Source organism: Perognathus longimembris, chromosome 3, assembly GCF_023159225.1.
Source record: "Perognathus longimembris pacificus isolate PPM17 chromosome 3, ASM2315922v1, whole genome shotgun sequence".
Lineage (NCBI taxonomy): Eukaryota > Metazoa > Chordata > Mammalia > Rodentia > Heteromyidae > Perognathus > Perognathus longimembris.
In genome coordinates, this window is record NC_063163.1 from 45,482,001 (window position 1) to 45,503,019 (window position 21,019).

Below are 21,019 nucleotides of genomic sequence, written 5' to 3' on the forward strand. Positions count from 1 at the left end.
GAGGCTCCTCATAGATCCCTCAGTTGCTCTGGGCCTAGCCCCTACTACTATTTTCTTACCTTTAGTAGAGCTATTACTACTATGTCTCCAATTGCTCTGTTAGGTCTTTCCAATAGCTTCATATGTGTGTATCCCTATAGATTTGATTGCAAACTTTATAAAAAAAATCAATGATGTTCTTTTCTTATATTCATTCCACAGAACACCTTGCAGGACATGGGATATGAGAGCTTGCCTTCAGTTGATTATAGGCTGATGGATAGTGATAACTGGAGGGTGGTTCCCCCCTGCATCCCTGCCATCCCCAAACTTTTGCTGCTGGTGGTCCTGCTGGGTACTACCTGTTTCTCACATCAGAATACGTTCTTGAAGACTGAGCACCAGGCCCTCCCATTCTATTCCACGGAGTCCTTCTTGCCTTGTCCTAGATTCTGAGAACAGCTGAGACTTCAGACCTGAAGACAGAGCAGACAGAATGTCAAATATCAAAGGATATCCATGACATTGATAATAGCTTCTACTTCCAAGTTGGATAGGACCTAAGCTGTTTCAGCAAAGTTCTTGATCTCAAAATCCCCAGGCAGTATTGAGTGTCTTGCAGAGATAGGAAGTTATTTTGAACCTCTAATCTGAAGTTCTCTGGCTGCAGCTCAAGTCTGTTCCCTTTATCTCATCTCTCAGGGAAAAACAAAAACGAGGGCTTTCTTTGCTGAAAACGGTGTCCACACCATACAACTGTTTTGTAAAAATGTATTTGCCAGCCTATCTTTTTTTACTAGTTAAGGACATGGTGTTTTGTTTTCTATCTGGACTCAGTTTTAAGATAAATGGCCATCTGCCATAAAGATTATAAAGAGGCAAATGTTCAAATCTACAGAGAATAACAGAAGAATGTTGTGACATTTGTTTTATGTATTTTGTTTTTAAAGAATTAAGATATTGCCAGGCACCAGTGGCTCATTTCAGTAACTTGAACTTCTTAGGAGGCTGAGATCTGATTTATTTACTTATTTTTCTGAAGATCAAACACAAAGTCTCACATGTGCTAAGGATGACAGTACCACTGAGTGATATTCTCAACCATAGTCCTTAATTTTTAAGAATTTCAGTTTAAGGCATTTATATTTAAAAGAACAATTGTCAAACTTTTTACAAGAAAATTTTTCTGAGCCAGATGCCTGTGGCCCATGCATATAATACAAGCTACTTAAGCAGCTGAGATCTGAGGATCACTGTTAGAAGTGCCTGGGAAGAAAAATTCGTGAGACTCTTACCTTCAGTTAACCAGCACAAAGTCATAAACGGAGCTAGAGCTGTAGCTCAAATGATATTTATTGCCATCTTTGAACAAAAAGCTAAGTGTCAGCACCCAGATCCTGAGTTCAAGCCCCAGGACTGGCAGTACATATACATACAAAAATTAAGATACGGTGGACATAGATGATATGGCTTCATATCGTTGCCTATTCACTCTCCTGAAGGGTAATGACTACTCTAAAGTGAGGCACATACTCTTGCTAAACAGTTTTAATATTTTAAATAAATATACTATATAATGCTATTACATGACATGTTATATGTATATTATATATACATACCATATGGTACATGTATATGACATGTATCATATGCATCTATATTAAGGAATATGCATATATATCCCATATACATTATGTATCCTTTTTGAGTGTTCATATTCTTTGCCTAAATAACATCAGAGTTTGTGGACCTCTCTGGAATTTGCTCTCCTGTAAGAGTCCCAAAACCTATCTAGAATGGAGCTTCCAGCTGTTTCTGAGCCAGGTGCTACATAGTTCTGCAGTGTCAGCCCCAATTGTTTTGTGTTCTCTATTTATAGTCCATAAAGATGCCTGTCTTGCTTTCTAATAAGATGATATGTCTTTTTAATTTTATATTGTACCTATGTTATTTGGCTGGACTAGTGTGGATGGGAGCTTGGTGACTGAACCTGCAATGCAATCTTTTTTTCTTTTTTTTTTTTTGCAATGCAATCTTGAATTGGCATGTACCTGATTTCTCATTGCCAAGAGGGGATCTGGAGCACACATGGGAGGAACGGCTTCGATCTGGCTGGGTTGAATAACTAATAGGGACTTGGGCAATGGGGATGAGAGCAAAGAAATGATTGCTTTTCCAAGACATTCTGAAATTGTGAGGATAAGCAACAAACACTTGATGGTTGAAAGTTGCTACATGAACACCATGGGTTGTACTTTATTGGTTAGAATCCTTCAATCTATTTAAGTAGACATTAATTGATAATATGTTTCCATGTATACTTATACAGCAATTCTTCTATTGCTTTTAGACTCCAAAAAATGTATGTGTGCATCCACTATAAAGAATTTACCAAGATTTAAGTAACAGGTACTGGGCTATACCAAAATATAGGCAAGATACCCAGGATTCCTGTCTCATGAGTAAATGTGTAATCACAGGGTGATACTTTTGCTACATCTGTGACACATGGGCCTCAGTGTTCTCTCTCCTTCCTCACTGTTGTAGACTTTACAAATATCTTGATTGAGGTGCCAGACTTTGAAGTCTGGCCCCACCACGTGAACCCCATTTTAGAATCGAACCCTGAGCCAATCAGATTTGTACCTGTGTTCTAATCTTGCTTGCACAGCTGATTGTTGTAACCTTGTTCTTTGCCTTTATAAGCCCTGTGTAATCATAGCTCGAGGCTTCCTCCTAACCTCCGCTGTTTCGGTGGGTAGGACGAGGCCCGAGTTGGCAGCTTGTTAAATAAAGCCTTGCCTTGCTTTTGCATTTCGGAGTGTCTGAATCTCGGTGGTCTTCTTGGGGGTGGTCTTGCGACTTGGCACAACATTTGGGGGCTCGTCCGGGATGGCCCCAGAGACCCCGAGATCCCAGACTCCGAAGGTAAGAAAACAGCGCTGTTCATTTGTCTTGTCCTGTAATTTGTCTGTCTGTTTTGCTTTTGCTTATACTTGTAGGGCGCGAGTCAGTTTGGTTTTTGGCCGGAACTGACCAGGAGGGCCTCCTAAACGAGACTCAACCCGCCCACCTTGTACTCGGGTCCACTCCTTCTGCACCCTTGCAGGAGGTTGTGGGCCAACTCGGGTCCACTCCTTCTGCACCCTTGCAGGAGGTTGTGGGCCAACTCGGGTCCACTCCTTCTTGCAGGAGGTTGTGGGCCAACTCGGGTCCATTCCTTCTGCACCCTTGTAGGAGGTTGTGGGCCAGCTTGGGAGATCTCCAACTCGTAGCTTTTCTTAGGCCTGTGTGTTTTCCTCCTTTTGTATTATCTTGAGGACCTCCATCTAGCCCCCTAGACTTGATCCTAGCTCACTGGAGGGAGGTTAAGGAGATAGCTCATTTTTGTGTGTTTCTTTCTTGCACTGTGCCTGACTGACAAACGGATGATGGGGAACGTTCCTTCCACTCCCCTGGACTTGACTTTAGCTCATTGGAAGTTTGTCAAATGAGAGGTTAGCACTGGGGACGGATTGGAAATTGCATTGTGCTTATAGACCCCAGAGTTCAGGACAGGTAGAGAGAATGAATCGGACTCTAAAAGAGACCTTAACTAAATTGGCCTTAGAGACTGGCGCAGACTGGGTGTCACTTCTTCCTTTTGCTCTGCTTAGAGTAAGAAATTCTCCCTATTGGCTTGGCTTTACTCCTTTTGAAATAATGTACGGGTACCCTCCGACCATTATCCCTAGCCTTCAGACTGAATTGCTTGCTGATTTGGATAATGCTGAATTTTTGTGTAAACTCCATTATTTGCAGCTCGTGTACAAGAATGTGACCCCAACTTAAGGCATTATATGATTCTGCTTCTGTCCCTACCCCCCATTTATTCAGACCAGGGGACTGAAATCCTAAGAAACATGGTGGAAGGGACCCTAGATGGCATCGCCACTTGGGTTCATTGCTTCCACGCCAGGCCAGCTGACCCCTTTGCCCTGGATGACAACTACCGTGATGGAACATGGGAGGTCTCCAAGCACCCAACTCAGCTGCTTTGCCTTCGCCTCAAGAAAAGAAAGTTAGACTGAGACTAAGGTTATAGGTTCCTGGCTAGGTAAGGTCTACGCCCCTGAGTCAGCCTGAAGAAGTTACAGAAGATGGATGATCTTCACCCATCAGCCCCCCTTTAAAATCAAGGGACCAGAGTTGTTTTTGGGAAGATGAGGCAGGATAAACTAGAGACATGCAAAACAGAGGTACAGAGACTATTCTTGTAAGAAATTGTGACAAGCCCTTTGGTTACTACATTGGGCCCTACTGGCCCATGCCTTACCTCTATGTCATCCCCTAGACATGCAAGCCATTGAAATGGACAGAATGGAGCCATGATTGGCTCCCAAGGTACCAAAAAGTAAAAGGGGGAAATGAGGTGCCAGACTTTGAAGTCTGGCCCCACCACGTGAACCCCATTTTAGAATCGAACCCTGAGCCAATCAGATTTGTACCTGTGTTCTAATCTTGCTTGCACAGCTGATTGTTGTAACCTTGTTCTTTGCCTTTATAAGCCCTGTGTAATCATAGCTCGAGGCTTCCTCCTAACCTCCGCTGTTTCGGTGGGTAGGACGAGGCCCGAGTTGGCAGCTCATTAAATAAAGCCTTGCCTTGCTTTTGCATTTCGGAGTGTCTGAATCTCGGTGGTCTTCTTGGGGGTGGTCTTGCGACTTGGCACAACAGATCTAGTCTGTGGTTTAACACATATTGAGTCATATTGTGTCATAAATACTTCATGTAACCAAATGACAAATCTTTCCTTCACTTTTTTTTATGCCAGTACTTTTTTTTTTGTATATATGCCAGTTCAAGCCTTCAGGGCTTAGGCACTCTCCCTTAGCATTTTTACACAAGAATGGTGCTCTACCACTTGAGCCGCAGCTCCACTTTCAGCTTTTTGGTGGTTAGTTGGAGATAATTGGAGGTAAGAATCTACGGACTTTTCCTGCCCAGGCAAACTTCAAATCAAAATCCTCAGATCTCAGCTATGATTACAAGAGTGAGCCACCTTTGCTAGCTTAGTTTTTGCTTTTTGAGTGTTATATGAGTGTCCTTTCCCTCACTGAAAATGTCAGATCCTCTGAGAATGTCATATCTCCTCACCTACCACCATCCTCTGGTCTAGCTCTGTGCCTTATTTGAAGACGTCCACCATAAGAGGTGATATTGATCAAGATGTACTGTACTCATAAAATGATATGTTGAAAATTGATGTGTTGAACTGAAACTCCTTTGTACAGCTAAAGATAATTTTTAAAAATTTTAAGGAATAAAAAACATGCCTACTGAAATATTTATTTGCTTTTATAAAGACTGTAATCCCAACTAAATTACAAACTCCACAGTACTGTGGGACTGTCTACAATATTCTGTCTTTGCAGTCATTCCTCAGTGCCTAGCACAGTGCCTGACTCAGAGCTGGAACTCAACAAATACGCTAGTGAGAGAAAGAGATCTAAAGTAGAGTGGGCATTGATCAGGCATTGGTCAGGTGAGGGGGGAAGGGAATGAGAAATGCTGAATACAAATACAAAGAACATTCCTAGAAACAATCTGTAAACTCTTGAGGGCAGAAGGGGCCTGCCCTGCTGGAAGAATAGGTAGAAGACCAAGAGCACAGTGGCTGTAAGGGTCAATTCATGATAGTTCAGAGGGCCAGGTAAGGATTTTGAAAGGTTGTTCTTTTGTTTTTGCTTTTTAAATTTATTTATTGTCAAACTGATGTACTGTGGAGTTACAGTTTCATACGTAAGGCAGTGAGTACATTTCTTATCAAACATGTTACCTCCTCCCTCATTTTTCTCGCTTTTATTTTTAAAACTGTGCTCTGCAATATGATAGCCGCCAGCTCCACATACCTGTTTAAATTTAAATTAATTAAAATATAGTTAGATTTTATAAATTATTAAGTATATGTCTAAGCACACACACACACACACCCTCTGCAGGTGCTGGTGGCTAATAACTGTAATCCTAGCTTCTCAGGAGGCTGAGATCTGAGGATCACAGTCTGGAGCCAACTTAAGTGGAAGAGATTCTTATCTCCATTTAACTAGCAAAAAGCCAGAAGTGGAAGCATGACTCAAGTAGTAGAGTGCCAGACATAAGCAAAAAAAAAAGAAGCCCTGTCCCTACGTAGGCATAAAAATAAAACAATAACTCCTAAAATCAACAATTTTGTCTCTTTGTCATATCATGAACATTTGAAATGCTCTAAAGGCAGTAAGTATGTCTAGTGGCTTCTCAAGTGACAGTGCACAGATGGAGTCTTTTCGCCACTGCACAAAGCCAAAGGAAGCCCTGCATGAAAATACAGGACTCTACAGTGTGGTAGGTGGTAGGAGGAAAGGATGCAGGTGTGTCCTAACACTCCAGCCCACCCAGTAGTAAACCTACAAGCTTTTGGCTGTGGGAAAATAAAAGATACTTAAACTGTAATGTGATTGAAAATGAATGTTGAGTTTTGAGAGACTTGTTTAACATTTCAGCACAACATTAGTGTTTATATACTCATAAAATCATGCTGTTCTCAAACATTAAAAAAAAAAACAACCTCTCAAAACATTTTGAGATGGGGTTCCAAAATTGTCACTGTTTTCTAAAAACAAATAAATCTAAAGATCGGTCTGGAGATAATAAAGAAAAATCTATTAGGAAATTTACTAATTAGGGACACATCTACTCTTTTATAGAAATGCCAAACATTTGTTTATTCAAAGTAAAATCTCTTTAGCCAACTACCATAAATATTGGCTGCATGTCAGAAACAAAGCACCCAGATTTCACCTGTTTTACATTTCCTAGTATTGACCAGCCCCTACAATATTTTCATGTACTGACAGCTGCCATAAGGGTGGAATGTCATATACATGCATACATAGTACATATTAGATTTTGATTAATGAGCTCATGTTGGTTCATATTTCAAGTCAATAGTCCTGATCTAATTTTTATCCAAAACATGTTCAGAGCTGACCATGGCATTGGTTATGTTTTCCTCCTGTTAGGGTGTAACCAAAATGATCCCAGTGCCAATGGGAGTGCTCTTTCAACTGCAGATGGCAACCCATTACTAAGTCCTGAAGTCAATGTACTCTTATTAGTGTGGAATAAAGAAACATAATAGAGTACACAATGTATGTGGGTTCTGGTTGGTAACATCTTTTTTTTTAAAACAATGTATGTGTCTTTAAGATGTATTTAATTTTTTTTTTTTTTTTTTTTTTTTGCCAGTCCTGGGCCTTGGACTCAGGGCCTGAGCACTGTCCCTGGCTTCTTTTTGCTCAAGTCTAGCACTCTGCCACTTGAGCCACAGTGCCACTTCTGGCCGTTTTCTATATATGTGGTGCTGGGGAATCAAACCCAGGGCTTCATGTATGCGAGGCAAGCACTTTTGCCACTAGGCCATATTCCCAGCCCCCTTTAAGATGTATTTAATTTTATTTATGGATTTGTTTATATTTTGGTAGTACTAGGATTTGAAGTCTGAATTGCATGCTTGCTAGGTGGGTGTCTTGCCACTTGAGCTACAACCCCAGCCCTTTTTCACTTTAGTTTACTTTTTGGGGGGTGGGGGCTGGCATCAGTGATTCTCTTAGCTATATCTCCCATATAGTTGGAATAAGAGATATGAATCACCATGCCCACCTTGTTGGCGGAGATGAGGGTGTTATTAAACACTTTTTTTTTTTTTAACCTGGCAGGCCTCAAACCACAATCTTCCCAATCTCCCAGGAAACAGAGGCTCTATTCTGATTAGGAATTAAAGTGAAAATACTTTCAGAAATACTGACCCAATTTCATCTCAAACAAAAGTTTTGGGGTTTTCTCTCTTTGCTACATAAGGATCAAAATGGGTACCAGGACTAAAACACAGTGCCTCTTGCTATCACTCAGCTTGCTCCTTTGGCTGGCAATTTACCACATGGCCAGTCCAGCTTTCTGCTCCTGTCTCTCAGATTTTTATACCTGGGCTGGTTTCAAACCATGATCCTCCGGATCTCAGCCTCCTAAGCAACTAAGATTACAGGCTTGAGCCACTGGTGCCTGGCTACTTTTATGTTTCTTTAATATGCATGCCTTCCTTAGCCCTTTGTTGGATCCCACTTTATCTCTGTTAGTGTTGTATAAAAGCCTCTCTTCCTTAATCTCATCTTCCATTATCTTTCTTCCACCTCACACTCCTTCCTCAGCTGATTTGAACATGCACAGAAAGCTAAATATGAAGAGCCTGTATACTGGGCTATTCCTTTTTGACTGAAACAGCTTTTCCCCACACACTCCGCAGTGAATTCCATTCATTCAAGTCTTTGTTCAAATCTTACCTCCTTTGTGAGGCTCACCTTGGCCACTTTATATTTAAAACCACAACCCACATACTCTGGAACCCCTAGCCCTGCTGTATTTCTTCCCTCTGTAGCTCTGGCCATCTAATGTCAAGCTCCCAGGCTTGTCTTCTTTGTGGATTGTTTATCTGTCTCCCTCTGGGGGCAATCTCTCAGAGGGTAAGTTTGAATGTTTTGTTTACTGATATAATCCACACAATCAGAAAAGTGTTAATAAACATTGTTGAATTAATTCAGATTGGCCAGATATTGAGAGTCAGAGTCAGAGAGAGAAACAGAGACAGAGACACACAGAGAGACAGAATCAAATGCAAATTTGATATTGAATTCTTCGGTTATTTTTTCATTAAAAACTATCTTTTATTTTTTTTCAAAATACTTCTGAAGCAGCCATTATATGCTGATTTTTCTTCGGCTAAACTCATTCCTTATCTGACTCTACAAGATTACAATAAGAGCTTCTGTTAACTCCCTGGAATCCATCTTCAAGGAAAGTACTGAAAGTCAAAAAATGACCCTCTGGTTAGATTTATGGTAACTCTACAGCAAATCTAGGCAAAATCAGCAACACATGTGCTTCTGCTAACTTAGCTAGCCAACATGAGAAATGAAATGGTATAGGAGGTCAGAAGATAAATCTTAGGCTTGGTTGGTCTGCAACATAAAGCTTAGGGCAAAAAGTAACAAGATCTATGTAGTGGAGCCTGAATCTCCTCATACACACTCTCTTGTTTTTGGAGCCACCCAAGTTTGGTGAGTAAACTATGAAGCTGGCTCTTTGACTGAGATAGACAGGTTATATGCTTGGGACATCTCCTTCATTTCCTGTCTGATAATTTTCCAAAATGGCTAGAAAGAGAGGATACCACTTATACTAAATGACATCCATAATGCCTCCTCCATATTTACAGCTGGAGCTAGTGGCTCATGCCTGCAATCGTAGCTACTCAGGAAGAAATCTGAGGTTGGCAGTTCAAAGCCAGCCTGGGAAGTAAAGTGTGTGAGACTTTTATCTCCATTTAACCAGAAAAAGAGTCCAGAAGTGGAGATGTGGCTCAAGTGGTAGTGTGCCAGCCTTGAGTGGAAAAGCTAAGTGAGAGTATGGGGTCCTGAGTTCAAGCCCTAGTACTGGCACCAAAACCAACAATGAAAAAAAGATAGTTGGAGCTAGACATTGTTATAAATAGCATTGCTATAAAGTAGTATCACCTTTTAAAGAAATAAAACATCACTACAGTAACCATTTTTGTGAAAATGCTAGAAATAATTTTTTAGTTGTATATGGGTTTGTAAGCACATTATTTTATGTTGGACCACAGGGTATATACATCAGATGATAAAAATAACAATCATAGCCTGGTGCTTGTGACTCATGCCTGTAATGCTAGCAACTCAAGAGGCTGAGATTGGAGATTTAAGGATCATGGTTCAAAGCCAATCCAGGCAGGAAAGTCTGTGAGATTCTAATCTCGCTAACTATCAAAAAAATAAAAAAGCTGCAAGAGGAGCAGTGGCTCAAGTGGTATAGCACTAGCACTGAGCACAAAAGCTCAGGGACAGCACCCTGGCCCTGAGTTCACGATCCAAGACTGGCACCAAACATAAACCCAAAACCAAAACAATAAAAATACTCCAAAGATATAACTTTAAATAGATTGACATCTCAGAAAAACAAAAGCTTCCCCCAAACTCAGCAAGGGTGTTTAATAATATTTTACATTTATTTCCAAACTTATAGCTTGCTTTCCCAATCCATATTTGCGTTCTAAGCAATTCAACCACAAATTCAACTGTAAAGCTTTTCAGCTCAGTGTTTAACACTAGAGCCCAAAATATTGTTCCATGACTTGCTCATATTTCTCCTCAATCTTAAGACAATTTTTAAATATACAGAAACAGGTCTGCAGAGTTCCCATCCACAATGAAGATGAAAAAGTCTGTGTTCTCAGTAAATTTGTCACTTTTTAGTCAGTTCAATCACAATTCAGTCCATAAATTGCAAAGCTATAGGACAAATATTAGTATTTCAGCTTTGTTTTCAGCTGGTTAACTGGGGTTAAGACTGGCTTCTAGCCTTAATCCTTATATCTCAGCCTCCCAAGAAATAAGCAGTTGAAATCCCTTTGTACTTAAAGATACTTAATCTTTACTGTACTGTAATCTGTACTTAAACTACTTAAAGATAACTTAAAATTATGAAAATTTTTAAGAGACATAAGCAATACTCATTTCTTTGGATATAAGTTTAAATAATAAGATAAATTGGAGAAATTATAAGTACTTTTAATGACAATCTTTTGATTAGTTAAATTAATTTTTCATGCCATTAGATATTTGGCAATGTGATGAAGATCAACTTTTCAAGAATGTGGCTCTTACATAATTCACAGAATCAGAAGACAACACGAGCTGTCGTACTTGAATAATCAATATTTCTTAGTTTTGCTGTTGAACAAAACATTGGATGAAAATCTCACATAACTGAAAAAAACCTGTTAACTCTTTGGCACTAGAGAAGCCTTATTTAGCAGTTTCAGTTCCTGTCCTCAAATGATTTGTTTAAATGAGTCATTAAATATCACAACTTCTTATTAGTTGATTTTAACAGTTTCAATATTAAGGAGAAAAAAAGCAGTAGGTGTGGATTGCTCTCTGGTTACAAGGACTCTTAGCTCTAGAGACCACCACTAAAAGTAACCAGGTTTTGCCAAGAGAACCAGATTATTACTGTGTGGGATACCAGGGGAAGCACAGAGTAAAATGAAATTATAAATGAACAGTATCTCCATTACCAAATTAAAAATATTAGCTAAACAATCTTAGAAAATTAAAGAAAAAACTCAAGGGCACCTATGCTTAGGTTTTGATAGCATTTTATTAGATTTTTTTTTTTTTTTTGCTATGAGTATACTCTCTAAACAAGGTTGTTTAGAGATCTTGATTTTGAAAATAAATATTGAAAAAATACTCGAGAATTTTGGTGTATTGCACAACTTGGTAACAATAGATCTCAAAAGCACTGCACAGTAGAAAATATTAATAATGTATAAAGACAAATGAAGTGAAAGTGGACAGAAGTTATTAAAATCATATAAAGTACATGGTGGTCATTTAGGTTGGCAAGCATCAAAATAATGATCAGATTCTTTGGTTCATGTGATTATAGTAACTTTGCTCTGAGAGTTTAGACACAAAAAAAATGCACATTAGGGTATGAGTTGCCTGTATTTTCTAGCTCTTTTGAGTATGTACAAATATGTGTAACAATTTATTACTGTATCCACACACACTCAAACATATATCCTTGTGCGAATGTGTAAGTACTGTTCTATGCATCAGCCAAAGAACAACAAGTAGATGAACAAGTTGAGCTTGGTTCTCACTGTGCATGGGTGTCTCAGGAGGAAGGTGTTAGAAACTTTTTCAGGGTTTAGGTTCAGGCTGAGTGGAGAGAAGGAGGGTGTGGGAGAAAGAAGGAATTTACTCCAGATTGGATGCTGGTAGAAAACAGGGCCATTTATAATTGGGAATTTAGGGATTCTCATCTTAAGAGGGAAGACCAGAGCCAGGACAAAGCTGTAATTGGTGGAGAACTGGCAGTCCTCATCTTGGCCAAGAGGTGGGTGTCTGGTGTTTCCTGGGTGGCAGAGGAACTTTGTTTTTGTCTGTGCTCAGACAAAACTGTGAAGTGGCCTTGTTTGGTTTTATGTTTTCCTAGTCAGAGTGGCCCTGTCTGAGATGAGTGTTCTGAGATGCTTCATGTCTGATGGTGGAAGCACAGGGTCAACTCACAAGGGCTAGGCTAGCTTCTGATGTTATTTTATAGAAAAAAAAAAAAAAACAGAGAAAAGCCACATTTTGAGAGGTTGGCTTGGGAGTCTTTAATAAAAGGCCAGTGAATGCAGGCAGACTCTTGTTGTCAAAAACTGAGCCATGAGAGTGGGAGGAAAGAAAAAGCAGAAAAACAATGCCAACAAACCAGATCAGTTCCAATGGAGAGCTGAAGTAGGACACCATGGTGACCAGAGAAAAGCCAGGACACAAACATGGAGACATATGGCATGGCATAATGGTGCCTGAGCTAGTCTGGGCCTAAATACAGTCAGGTCTGGAGGCAGGGTCACAACCCAAGACTGGCAGGTCTAGTATTAACCTTTTGTCTTGTTCATTGGCTGGTGCTCTAACTTGAACTGTAGCTCCAACCTAAATTTTGCTGGTTAAATGGAGATGGAATCTCTTTCTGCCTGAGCTGGCTTTGAACTATAATCTTCCAGTTTTCAGTCACCTGGATAGCTAGGATTATAGTGCAGCATTGCTTTTGTGCGTGTATAGTATGGGGGAGTGGTTTAAGAACTCTGAGTCAACCACAGGAAACAGCTAATCTACTTACTGAAAGAAATAGCTATAAAAACCTTCAAGATTAAACAAGAAAAGTAGAGTGCCTAAGAATTGTGTACATTGCTCTCTGTGCAATAGATGACACATGGACTTGGATGTGTATGGAAAAATTCTGGAAAAAACAGATAAAGTATGTCACCGTTAATTGTGGGAATTGGGGATCTGAAGTATGTAAGAGGGGGGATACTTCTCTGTAAAGTATAAAATAAACTATTTCTAAAAGCCATGTTCCAAGCATCAAGCTTTTTAATTAAAATTTACTTTGCATAAGTTTCAAATTCCACCAAATGCAGGACCTTAAACTTTTTAAAACATCATCTTTAAAATGGCTCGCTAACTTACTAAATTTCGACCTGGAGCCCTAATCGTGCACCTCTTTTTTTTTTTTCTGTCGGTCGTGGGGCTTGAACTCAGGGCCTGGGCGCTAGTTCCTGAGCTTCTTGGTGCACAAGGCGGTTTTTGAGCGGTTAATTGGAGAGAAGACTTTCACAGGGACCTTTCTGCCCGGGCAGAGACGGCTATCCCGATCTCGGCCTCCTGGGTCGCTAGGATTCCCGGTGGGAGCCACGGGCGCCCTGGCTGCGCACCTCTTCCTGCAAGTGAGGGCCACAGTGAGGGTTCAAGAGTACAGTCACAACGAATAGGGCGGATGCTTCCTTCACGTTAGGTTCGGGATGTGGCTGCGGCGTGTGTCCCCTGCTCCCGGAGTCCTCCATCCCGCAGGCACGCCCCCAACCCGCAGGAGCGTCCTCGGCGCTGGGCCGCGCGCGCCCGCCCGCCGCGTCCCCAGGGGCCCCCACAATCCCCCGCGCCGCGTCACCCGTCACTGCGGGCCCCGGGGCGCGCGCGAAGCACCTACCCGTGGCGGGAAAAGCGCCGGGCAGAGGGAGGTCAGGGCCCGCCCCGCTGCCGGCCCGCGCCGCCGCGGAGAGGGACTGCCCAAGCTCGGCGCTAAATTTGAAAACAAAACCCGAGCACAGGCGGGTCCAGGAAACGAAACCAAACCCGTCCCGCGAGCCGCCTCGCGGGCGCGGCCGGTCCCTCCGCGCGCCGCGCCACCGGAGACGGACGCTCCAAGATCTCGCCATCTTCGGCGGGAGGAAGAGAAGGGCGGCATGGCCTCGGACGTGGACTGCGGGGACCCGGCCGGTGTCCGGCAGCACGTGTTCCTGCTCCCAGGTGAGCCCGGCCGACCGGCGGCGCGGAGCCGGAGCGCGCGGGGCGGCGGGCGCTCCCCTCCCCCCCCCCCCCACGGCCGCTGGCGCGCTGACTCCGGTTGGGGGAGGGGGACGACGCGACGCTCGGCTTCCCCGGGGACATCTGGGTCACGTGGCTCACCCAGCCCCGCGGCTTCTAACCCGGAAGTGCACTGTGGGACTCGATTTCCTGGGGATCGGGTTGGCGGGAACGAGTTTGGGTTTCTAGCGCGCTGCAGTGGCACCCAGGCCTCGCCTTTTTGGTAGTTGTGTGTGTGTGTGTGTGCGTGTGTGTGTATGTGTGTGTGTTGGTTTTGGGGTTTGAATTCAGGGTCTGGGCTGTGTGTGTTGGTCCTTGGACTTGAGCTCAGGGTTTGGTAGGTGTGTGTGTGTGTGAGTGTGTCTGTGTCTGTGTCTGTGTCTGTGTCTGTCTTGTGGTTTGAACTCAGGGTCTGGGCTGTGTGTGTTGGTCCTAGGGCTTGAGCTCAGGGTTTGGTAGAGGGGTGTGTGTGTGTGTGTGTGTGTGTGTTGGTCCTGGGACTTGAACTCTGGGTCCGAGGCACTGTCCCTGAGCTTTTGTGCTCAAGGCTAGTGAGCTCTCTACTTCTGGAGCCATAGCTCCACTTCCAGCTTTTTTTTTTTTTTTTTGGTGGTTAGTTGGAGATAAGAGTGTCTCACACTTGCCTGCCTGAGCTGGCTTTGAACCGCTATCTTCACTACTCAGTCCCCTGTGTAGCTAGGATTACCACAGGCCTGAGCCACTAGCGCTTGGATAATGCACGCTTCCCTTTTGGATAACTTGGGAGTCCGCCTACTTGCCAGCATGAAGGGGTTTTACTGATGTGGATCCAAGGGCCCACGAAGTTGCCCGAGAGAGCTCTTTGTTGCTTTAACGTTGCTCAGGCCTGGGGTAGAACTGAGTGGACGGAGGTTGCTGTGAGGCCAAGGGTGGGTCAAAACCATTCCTGAGTTAAGACCACTTAAGAGTAAAGACCAGGCCTCAAGCCTCTGTATGTAGGTGGTGAGCCATCCAGGGCCTGGGGGGCCTGGGAACATTGGGCAATCCAGTGCCACAGAGTAAAAGAAGTTTAGACTGTGGAATCAAGCAAGGAACGTTTGGTTGTCTTTTAGATGATACAGTTGGTGGAATCACATTCGAAGAAAGGAAAAATCCTTTGCTCACTATATTTAACTTTGTGAGTATTATACGAAATAGACTGATACAATGTGGCAAAATTGCCCAATACTCTCGATCTGTGTGCATTGAAAATTGTTGCTGGAAGCAACATGCTTTTCCATGTTTGACATCCCCTCACACTTAATAGTTAACAACATATAGGAAAAGCAAAAGGACAGATTTACTTACACTCTCCCCAACTTTTCATGTCATGCCCCATGTCAAGAGGTAGAACTTCACCCAGCAGCATTTTGTCCCTTTATGCTGACCTCTGGCACCAGCGATTAGTTTACCTGTTTGGATACTAGCATATTCCTTTGAGTCCAGGTGCTTTTCCTCTCATCATGTCTGCCATAATGGTTTGTTTATTTAGTTTTGGAAGCCACTGCAAAATGCTTTTTCAAAGTGCTTATACCAGTGTGCACTTTTGCCAGAAGAGCAGGAAAGTTCCTATTGCTCTACATCCTCACTGAAGGTGTTTGGATGGAAAAGTAGATAATACAAAACCGAGACTCACCGAGAGACTCCAGCAAAAGGCTAGCTATATCACATCATTAGGAAAAAAATATATATACTCTTTTTGTCATAGCAATACAATTAGATTTTCAGAGTAGGAAACTGAACATTTTAGAATCAAGTGCATTGCTTTATTCAGATATATAGCATACCTGATGAGAATTTGAGTTCCTAATTTTGTTGTCTTTTAATCAATATTGGTATCTTCATTCTTAAAGTGTTTTGTATTGTCACAATGTTAAATACAAATTAAATGTTGAGTATGCCCCCCCACACAGTAAGTTGCACCATAGTAAGAATTTTAAGCTAGTTCAGGTATAAAGCTGAGCTATATTGTCACCTGCTAATGGGCGGCCAGGTGACAGTTAAAGAACAGATAGCAACCTGTGGTCAGGATTCAGGGAGGAGCATGGGGTTTTAGAGCAGTTAAAACTTGAGCTTCCTTCTGTTCTAGCTGGCCTTTAGTGCCACCTGCAGGCTCTCGATACAAAAATGATTTGGTAGCTATGACAGGATGACCGTGGGTTCCCAAACTTGAAGGCATCAGTTACTTGGGAGCCAAATATATCCGCCTACCCCCTAAAAGAGTGAGTAGATCCTGAGCTGGAACTCATGAATGGGCTTTTTAAACAAGTTCCCAGATGCTATGATAGGTCCTGGAACCAACTCCTGGGAACCAAGATAGTGAGGACCAATAGAGCTCTGTGGGGATTTATCCATGAGACTGTCAAAACCACGTGGCCTGGTGACCATCTTTTCCCCCTACATTTAATTCATATTTGTTGTGTTGTCTATCACCATTGTGTATTATCATGAAGGAGTTTGGGTTTAGGTTCGTTTGGCTCTCGTTTGTAATTTTGTTTAAAGTTGAGTATTCCAATTAAACCAAGCTGGAACTTAGAAAGGAGGTTGTAAGATATTCAGACTCAGGACCTTAATCTTCATAGGCAGGTGGAGACAGAACCACTTACTGTTTCAGCAAGGTAAGCACTTCTTTTCCTTTGGAATGGTCCTCTGTGTTTCCAACGTGGCTTGGAAATATGAGGCTGTATGTACTTCTCTTATTTTAGAGGCCATTGACATCCCTACTTTTTGGAACATGTTAGAAGTTTCCATCCCTCTTTCTTGACCTAAAAAGAAATATTTGAGTAATATTTTTTATAATTTTATCTGGCTGGAGTTTTGTGCCCTAAGTTTTGTGTTCTTTTCAGTTGTACAAAGCTGGGATGGACCTGGGTGTGAGGGTCAGCTGGGAACACATTGAGTGTAGGGTAGGAGATTGTGGGTATTGCAAGCTGAATCTTTTAACAGGTGTCAGAGCTGAACTACTAACTGGAGTCACTTTCAGCAAATACCAAAACACAGAAACCCTAATGTTATTCGAGGAAAAATAGAAAGAATGGAAATTATTTCAAGACCATTTTGAAACCCCAACACCTCATTTGGGTCCCTTGAGCTTGACCATAAAATGTCCCCAAAGCAAGAATAAAAGGTCCCTAGAATCAACTGCACTTTCAGATGGAATTTTCAGTTACAGACATGTTTTGCTGTAAAGTTATCTCTCTTTATTTCATAAAAGTACATGTTAAAAGGTACCTTATGACATAAAGACCATCCTTGTTACTTATTTCCCTACAGGGAGTACAAGTGGTAGTCAGTTTCTAGTGGGCAGAATATGAATAGTTTGGGGGAGATAAGGCTCCCAGGCCAGAGGACCAGAGACATTTCAAATTCAATGGCAACTTTTTAGATGAGACATCTTGATAATCACAAATACCAATATCAGAGTTGCCTCTCCAAATGCTTATTTATACTTTAGAACTATTTCTCATGAAAAGATTTAAACCATGAAATTTACAAATTAATTTTCTTGTTTAATGATAAAGGGAATTTATATTGTTGTTATTCTGATTGTTGTCTTGTTGCTTTTATTTATAAGCCTAAAAGAAGCACCTCTTGTTTGGGAGGGGATTTTTAAAAAGGAAGGGAATGTGTAAAAATTTAGAGCAAAAGAAGGACCTACTACACACCACCCCTGACTTTTCAGCGACCCTAGGACATGTCCTAGCAAAGATCACTTTTTTTCCTCTTTAACTGGAGGATCTGGCATGTGGGTAATTTTGGAAGAAAAGTTGAAATACGTTTCTTAAACTTTGTCAAAACTGTTTGTATATGTATATGTATATTCACGTTTAGAAATACTCCTCAAGCTGAACCTTCCTTTACTTTAAGAAGAGCTTATTCAGATGGGAGAAAGCTACTCTTCCCTTGGCAACCTGGCCAGTTCAAGCGCGGAGTTGAGACAGCCTGTGTAGAGTTTGGCTGAGCTTGGAAGATAGGCCATTTACTCAATGATTTCCCCTCAGGCAGTCTCCTAAGTTGTCCAACGTGGGATGTGTTTTAACATGTTCCACATGAATTCTGAGCCTATCTTTGTCTTAACAGAATTTTTTTTTTTTTGGTGGAGCCTGGCCATCCTTTCTCAGATGGCCCCTGGAACCTGATCTAGTGCTCAGTAATTGTTCTAAAAGACCTGGAACAAGTAAGAATTAGTGACTCCTTCAGGACAGAAAAATATTCATAAAAGGAATGCTAGCAGTGTTCATAATTTTTTTTTATTTGATTAGCAGGATGTTTCAAGCTCCATCTCTATGTGTTGCTGGTCTTTGTGGCTCTGAGCTGATTGTGAATCTGAAGTTTTCTCCAGTTGCTTCCCCAGTGACAAGCCATTTTTAAAAGGTTGACTGTTTGGGACATCTTAAAGGAGTGGAGATTGATTTCCGTGGTCTTTGTGAAGGCCAGTTTTTATTTTCCTCTAAAGCTTCAAAAGCAAGTTATCTTTAGAGGAACCAGTCACTTGGAAATCATTTTCCTAGTGTATACCTCTCTCTCTCTCTCTCTCTCTCTCTCTCTCTCTGATTGGCTTCTTGTGGCCTTTGAAGAAACAGAGAACATCAAAGTCAGGAAAGTGATCCAGATGTCTTTGATGGTGGTGCTAACAGGCTTGGGAAGTGAAGGCCTACAGTTACTACTGAAATTAGCATTCCTGAAGCATCAGGAACTTGAAAAGTATGCCTATTTGTCTTGTGTGCCTTATATTTGTATCCTAGCAAAGTGTTTCTATCAGGCAAGAGAAAGCCTGAAGAAAATGAACTGCAGTCTGTGTGGGATGCAGTGTTACATGACGATGGGAATGCTAATCTCATCCTCTTCTTTTCCTTTTAGATCTTCTTAAGAAACCTGAATATCCTTGATGTAATATCTAAAAATAAAGTAAATCGTGCCTTGATGTCTGTCTTTTTTTTTTTTCTTCTTGTAATGGGGGTGTTTCTCAGAGCTTATCTCTTCTGGGACAAAAAAAAATCAGACAGGGTCCTGAACAAATGTCCACTGTTTCCAAGTCATGAGAATACTTGGCAAAAAGTGGCTCTCTATCTCCTCTCTCCTGTTTTTGAAGTTTAAACAATAGGAAGAAACATGTCTTAACTAAGAGAGGAATAAAGAAGAGCCGCCAAGTTGAAAGAACTGGTTGATAAATAATGTCTTATCATCTGTGTGCAGTCACCAGGCCATGTAGTCTGCAGATTAAAAGTAATGTACTAGGGGATGGGAATGTAGCTTAGTGGGAGAGGGCTTGCCTAGCATGCATGAAGCCTTGGGTTCTATTCCTCTGCACCACATAAACAGAAAAAGCCAGAAGTGGTATTGTGGCTCAAGTGGTAGAGTGCTATCCTTGAGTAAAAAGAAGCCAGGGACAGTGCTCAGGCCCTGAGTCCAAGCTCCAGGACTGGTAAAAAAAAAAAAAAAGTAATGTACCAATATGGCTTGCATACTACTTTGTGATGAACTTTTCATAATTACAGAGTTGTTGTGTTTATACATTTATACATGCTGAGTAATCGCATGTTTTAAACATTAAAAACCACAGATTACCAAGGAGCATATATAGCTGTGTATACAATATTATAATTCCAAATGGAAAGATCCGTTTTCTTTATTTCACATTAATCAATTTGGACTTATCAGTTTGGGGATGTTTCGTATATTTCACAATAAATTTCTGTTACTTCTTTTATCCATTTTTTTTTTTTTTGATCTTGCCTTTTTTGCTCTCCTGGCCTTTTCTGGCTCCCCCTCCTTCCTTCTTTTGCAGTCCCTGGCATGGAGTTATACTGGCTGGGTCAAAGTGGGGTCAGCTGATTAAGATGTTCCCTGAGAAGGACATCAGGGAGGAGAGATAGTTTGAGACATTTACATCACAGGAAAAAAGTCACATTGAGATGATTATTGTACAATTTGTGTTTTTTGAATTAGGAAGGAGGGGTTTTAAGATGAAGAGAATCTCTAGTATTACAGTTTAAAATGTTGCCTCTGCAATAATACTTGCCTGAGTTTCAATCCTGGCCCTCTATTTGACTTGCACTGTGACCTTGCTACAAGCTTTTCCTATAAAAAGTGAAATTTAATATAGAACTCAGCTTCATAGAGATGTTATAGGGATTGCATTATTTAACCTATATAGAGCATTTGCATAGTGCCTAGCAGATAGTAAAGGACCGATGCATCTTATCTATTACCTTTATTTTTAGATTGTATGTTCATAGAACACAGTTGTCACTTTGTCACTGGTATGTGTTTGTTCAAGTTCAAATGTCTGGAAAGTAGCAGTTTCCTCCTTTGTGGTGCTTAGATCAGGGGCAAATAGATTTAAAAGGTTTGCTGCCCATCATTAGTGACCCAGTGGAGCATCCAGTTGGTCTTTGCAGAGATCACAGGCAGACAGCTATGAAATCAGTTAGCTAGATAGAAGGAACCAGAGTGCCATGCTTGAGGTAACTGGGAAATCTGACATATTATTGAATCTGAAATGGCCAGCAAAACTGATAGCTACTTCAAACTTGTCTGAATTATTTTTATACAAAAAACATTACTTTTACCACCATTTTAAAATATTTTATATAAGAGAAAAGTCAGAAGGAGAAAGTGTAAAGCTGAGTCTTTTTAAAATGAAGCATGAAGTCAGTACAATTTTGGAGGTGCTTCATGTGAGTGAAGTTTAACTTTTTAAGGATCAAAATTTGTTCTCTTGCTTGCTTTCTTGCTTGCTTGCTTTTTTGGCTAGTCCTGGGGCTTGCACTCAGCATCTGGGCATACTGTCCCTGAGCCTCATTGTGCTCAAGGCTAGTGCTGTACCACTTGAGCCACAGCACCTCTTCCAGCTTTTTCTGAATAGTTTATTGGAGATAAGTCTTATGTGGACTTTCTTACCTGGGCTGGCTTCAAACTGATCCTCAGATCTAGCTTCCTGAGTAGCTAGGATTATAGGTATGAGCCACTGGCACCTGGCTTATTTCTAATTGAGCTTTTTCTAGAAT

The 21,019-nt window shown here is 41.5% G+C and overlaps 1 protein-coding gene across 2 annotated transcripts in view; it reads left to right on the plus strand.

The window, feature by feature from the left end:
• Nucleotides 1-13,575: 13,575 nt before the first annotated feature.
• The window catches only part of Rnaseh2b (ribonuclease H2 subunit B), a 50,548-nt gene continuing 43,104 nt past the window's right edge, over nt 13,576-21,019 (plus strand). For both annotated transcript variants that reach the window (XM_048341430.1, XM_048341428.1), the window contains exon 1: nt 13,576-13,934. In XM_048341430.1, coding sequence (XP_048197387.1) covers nt 13,871-13,934 — 64 coding nt within the window. In that variant the 5' untranslated portion in view covers nt 13,576-13,870. The remainder of the gene's footprint in view (nt 13,935-21,019) is intronic.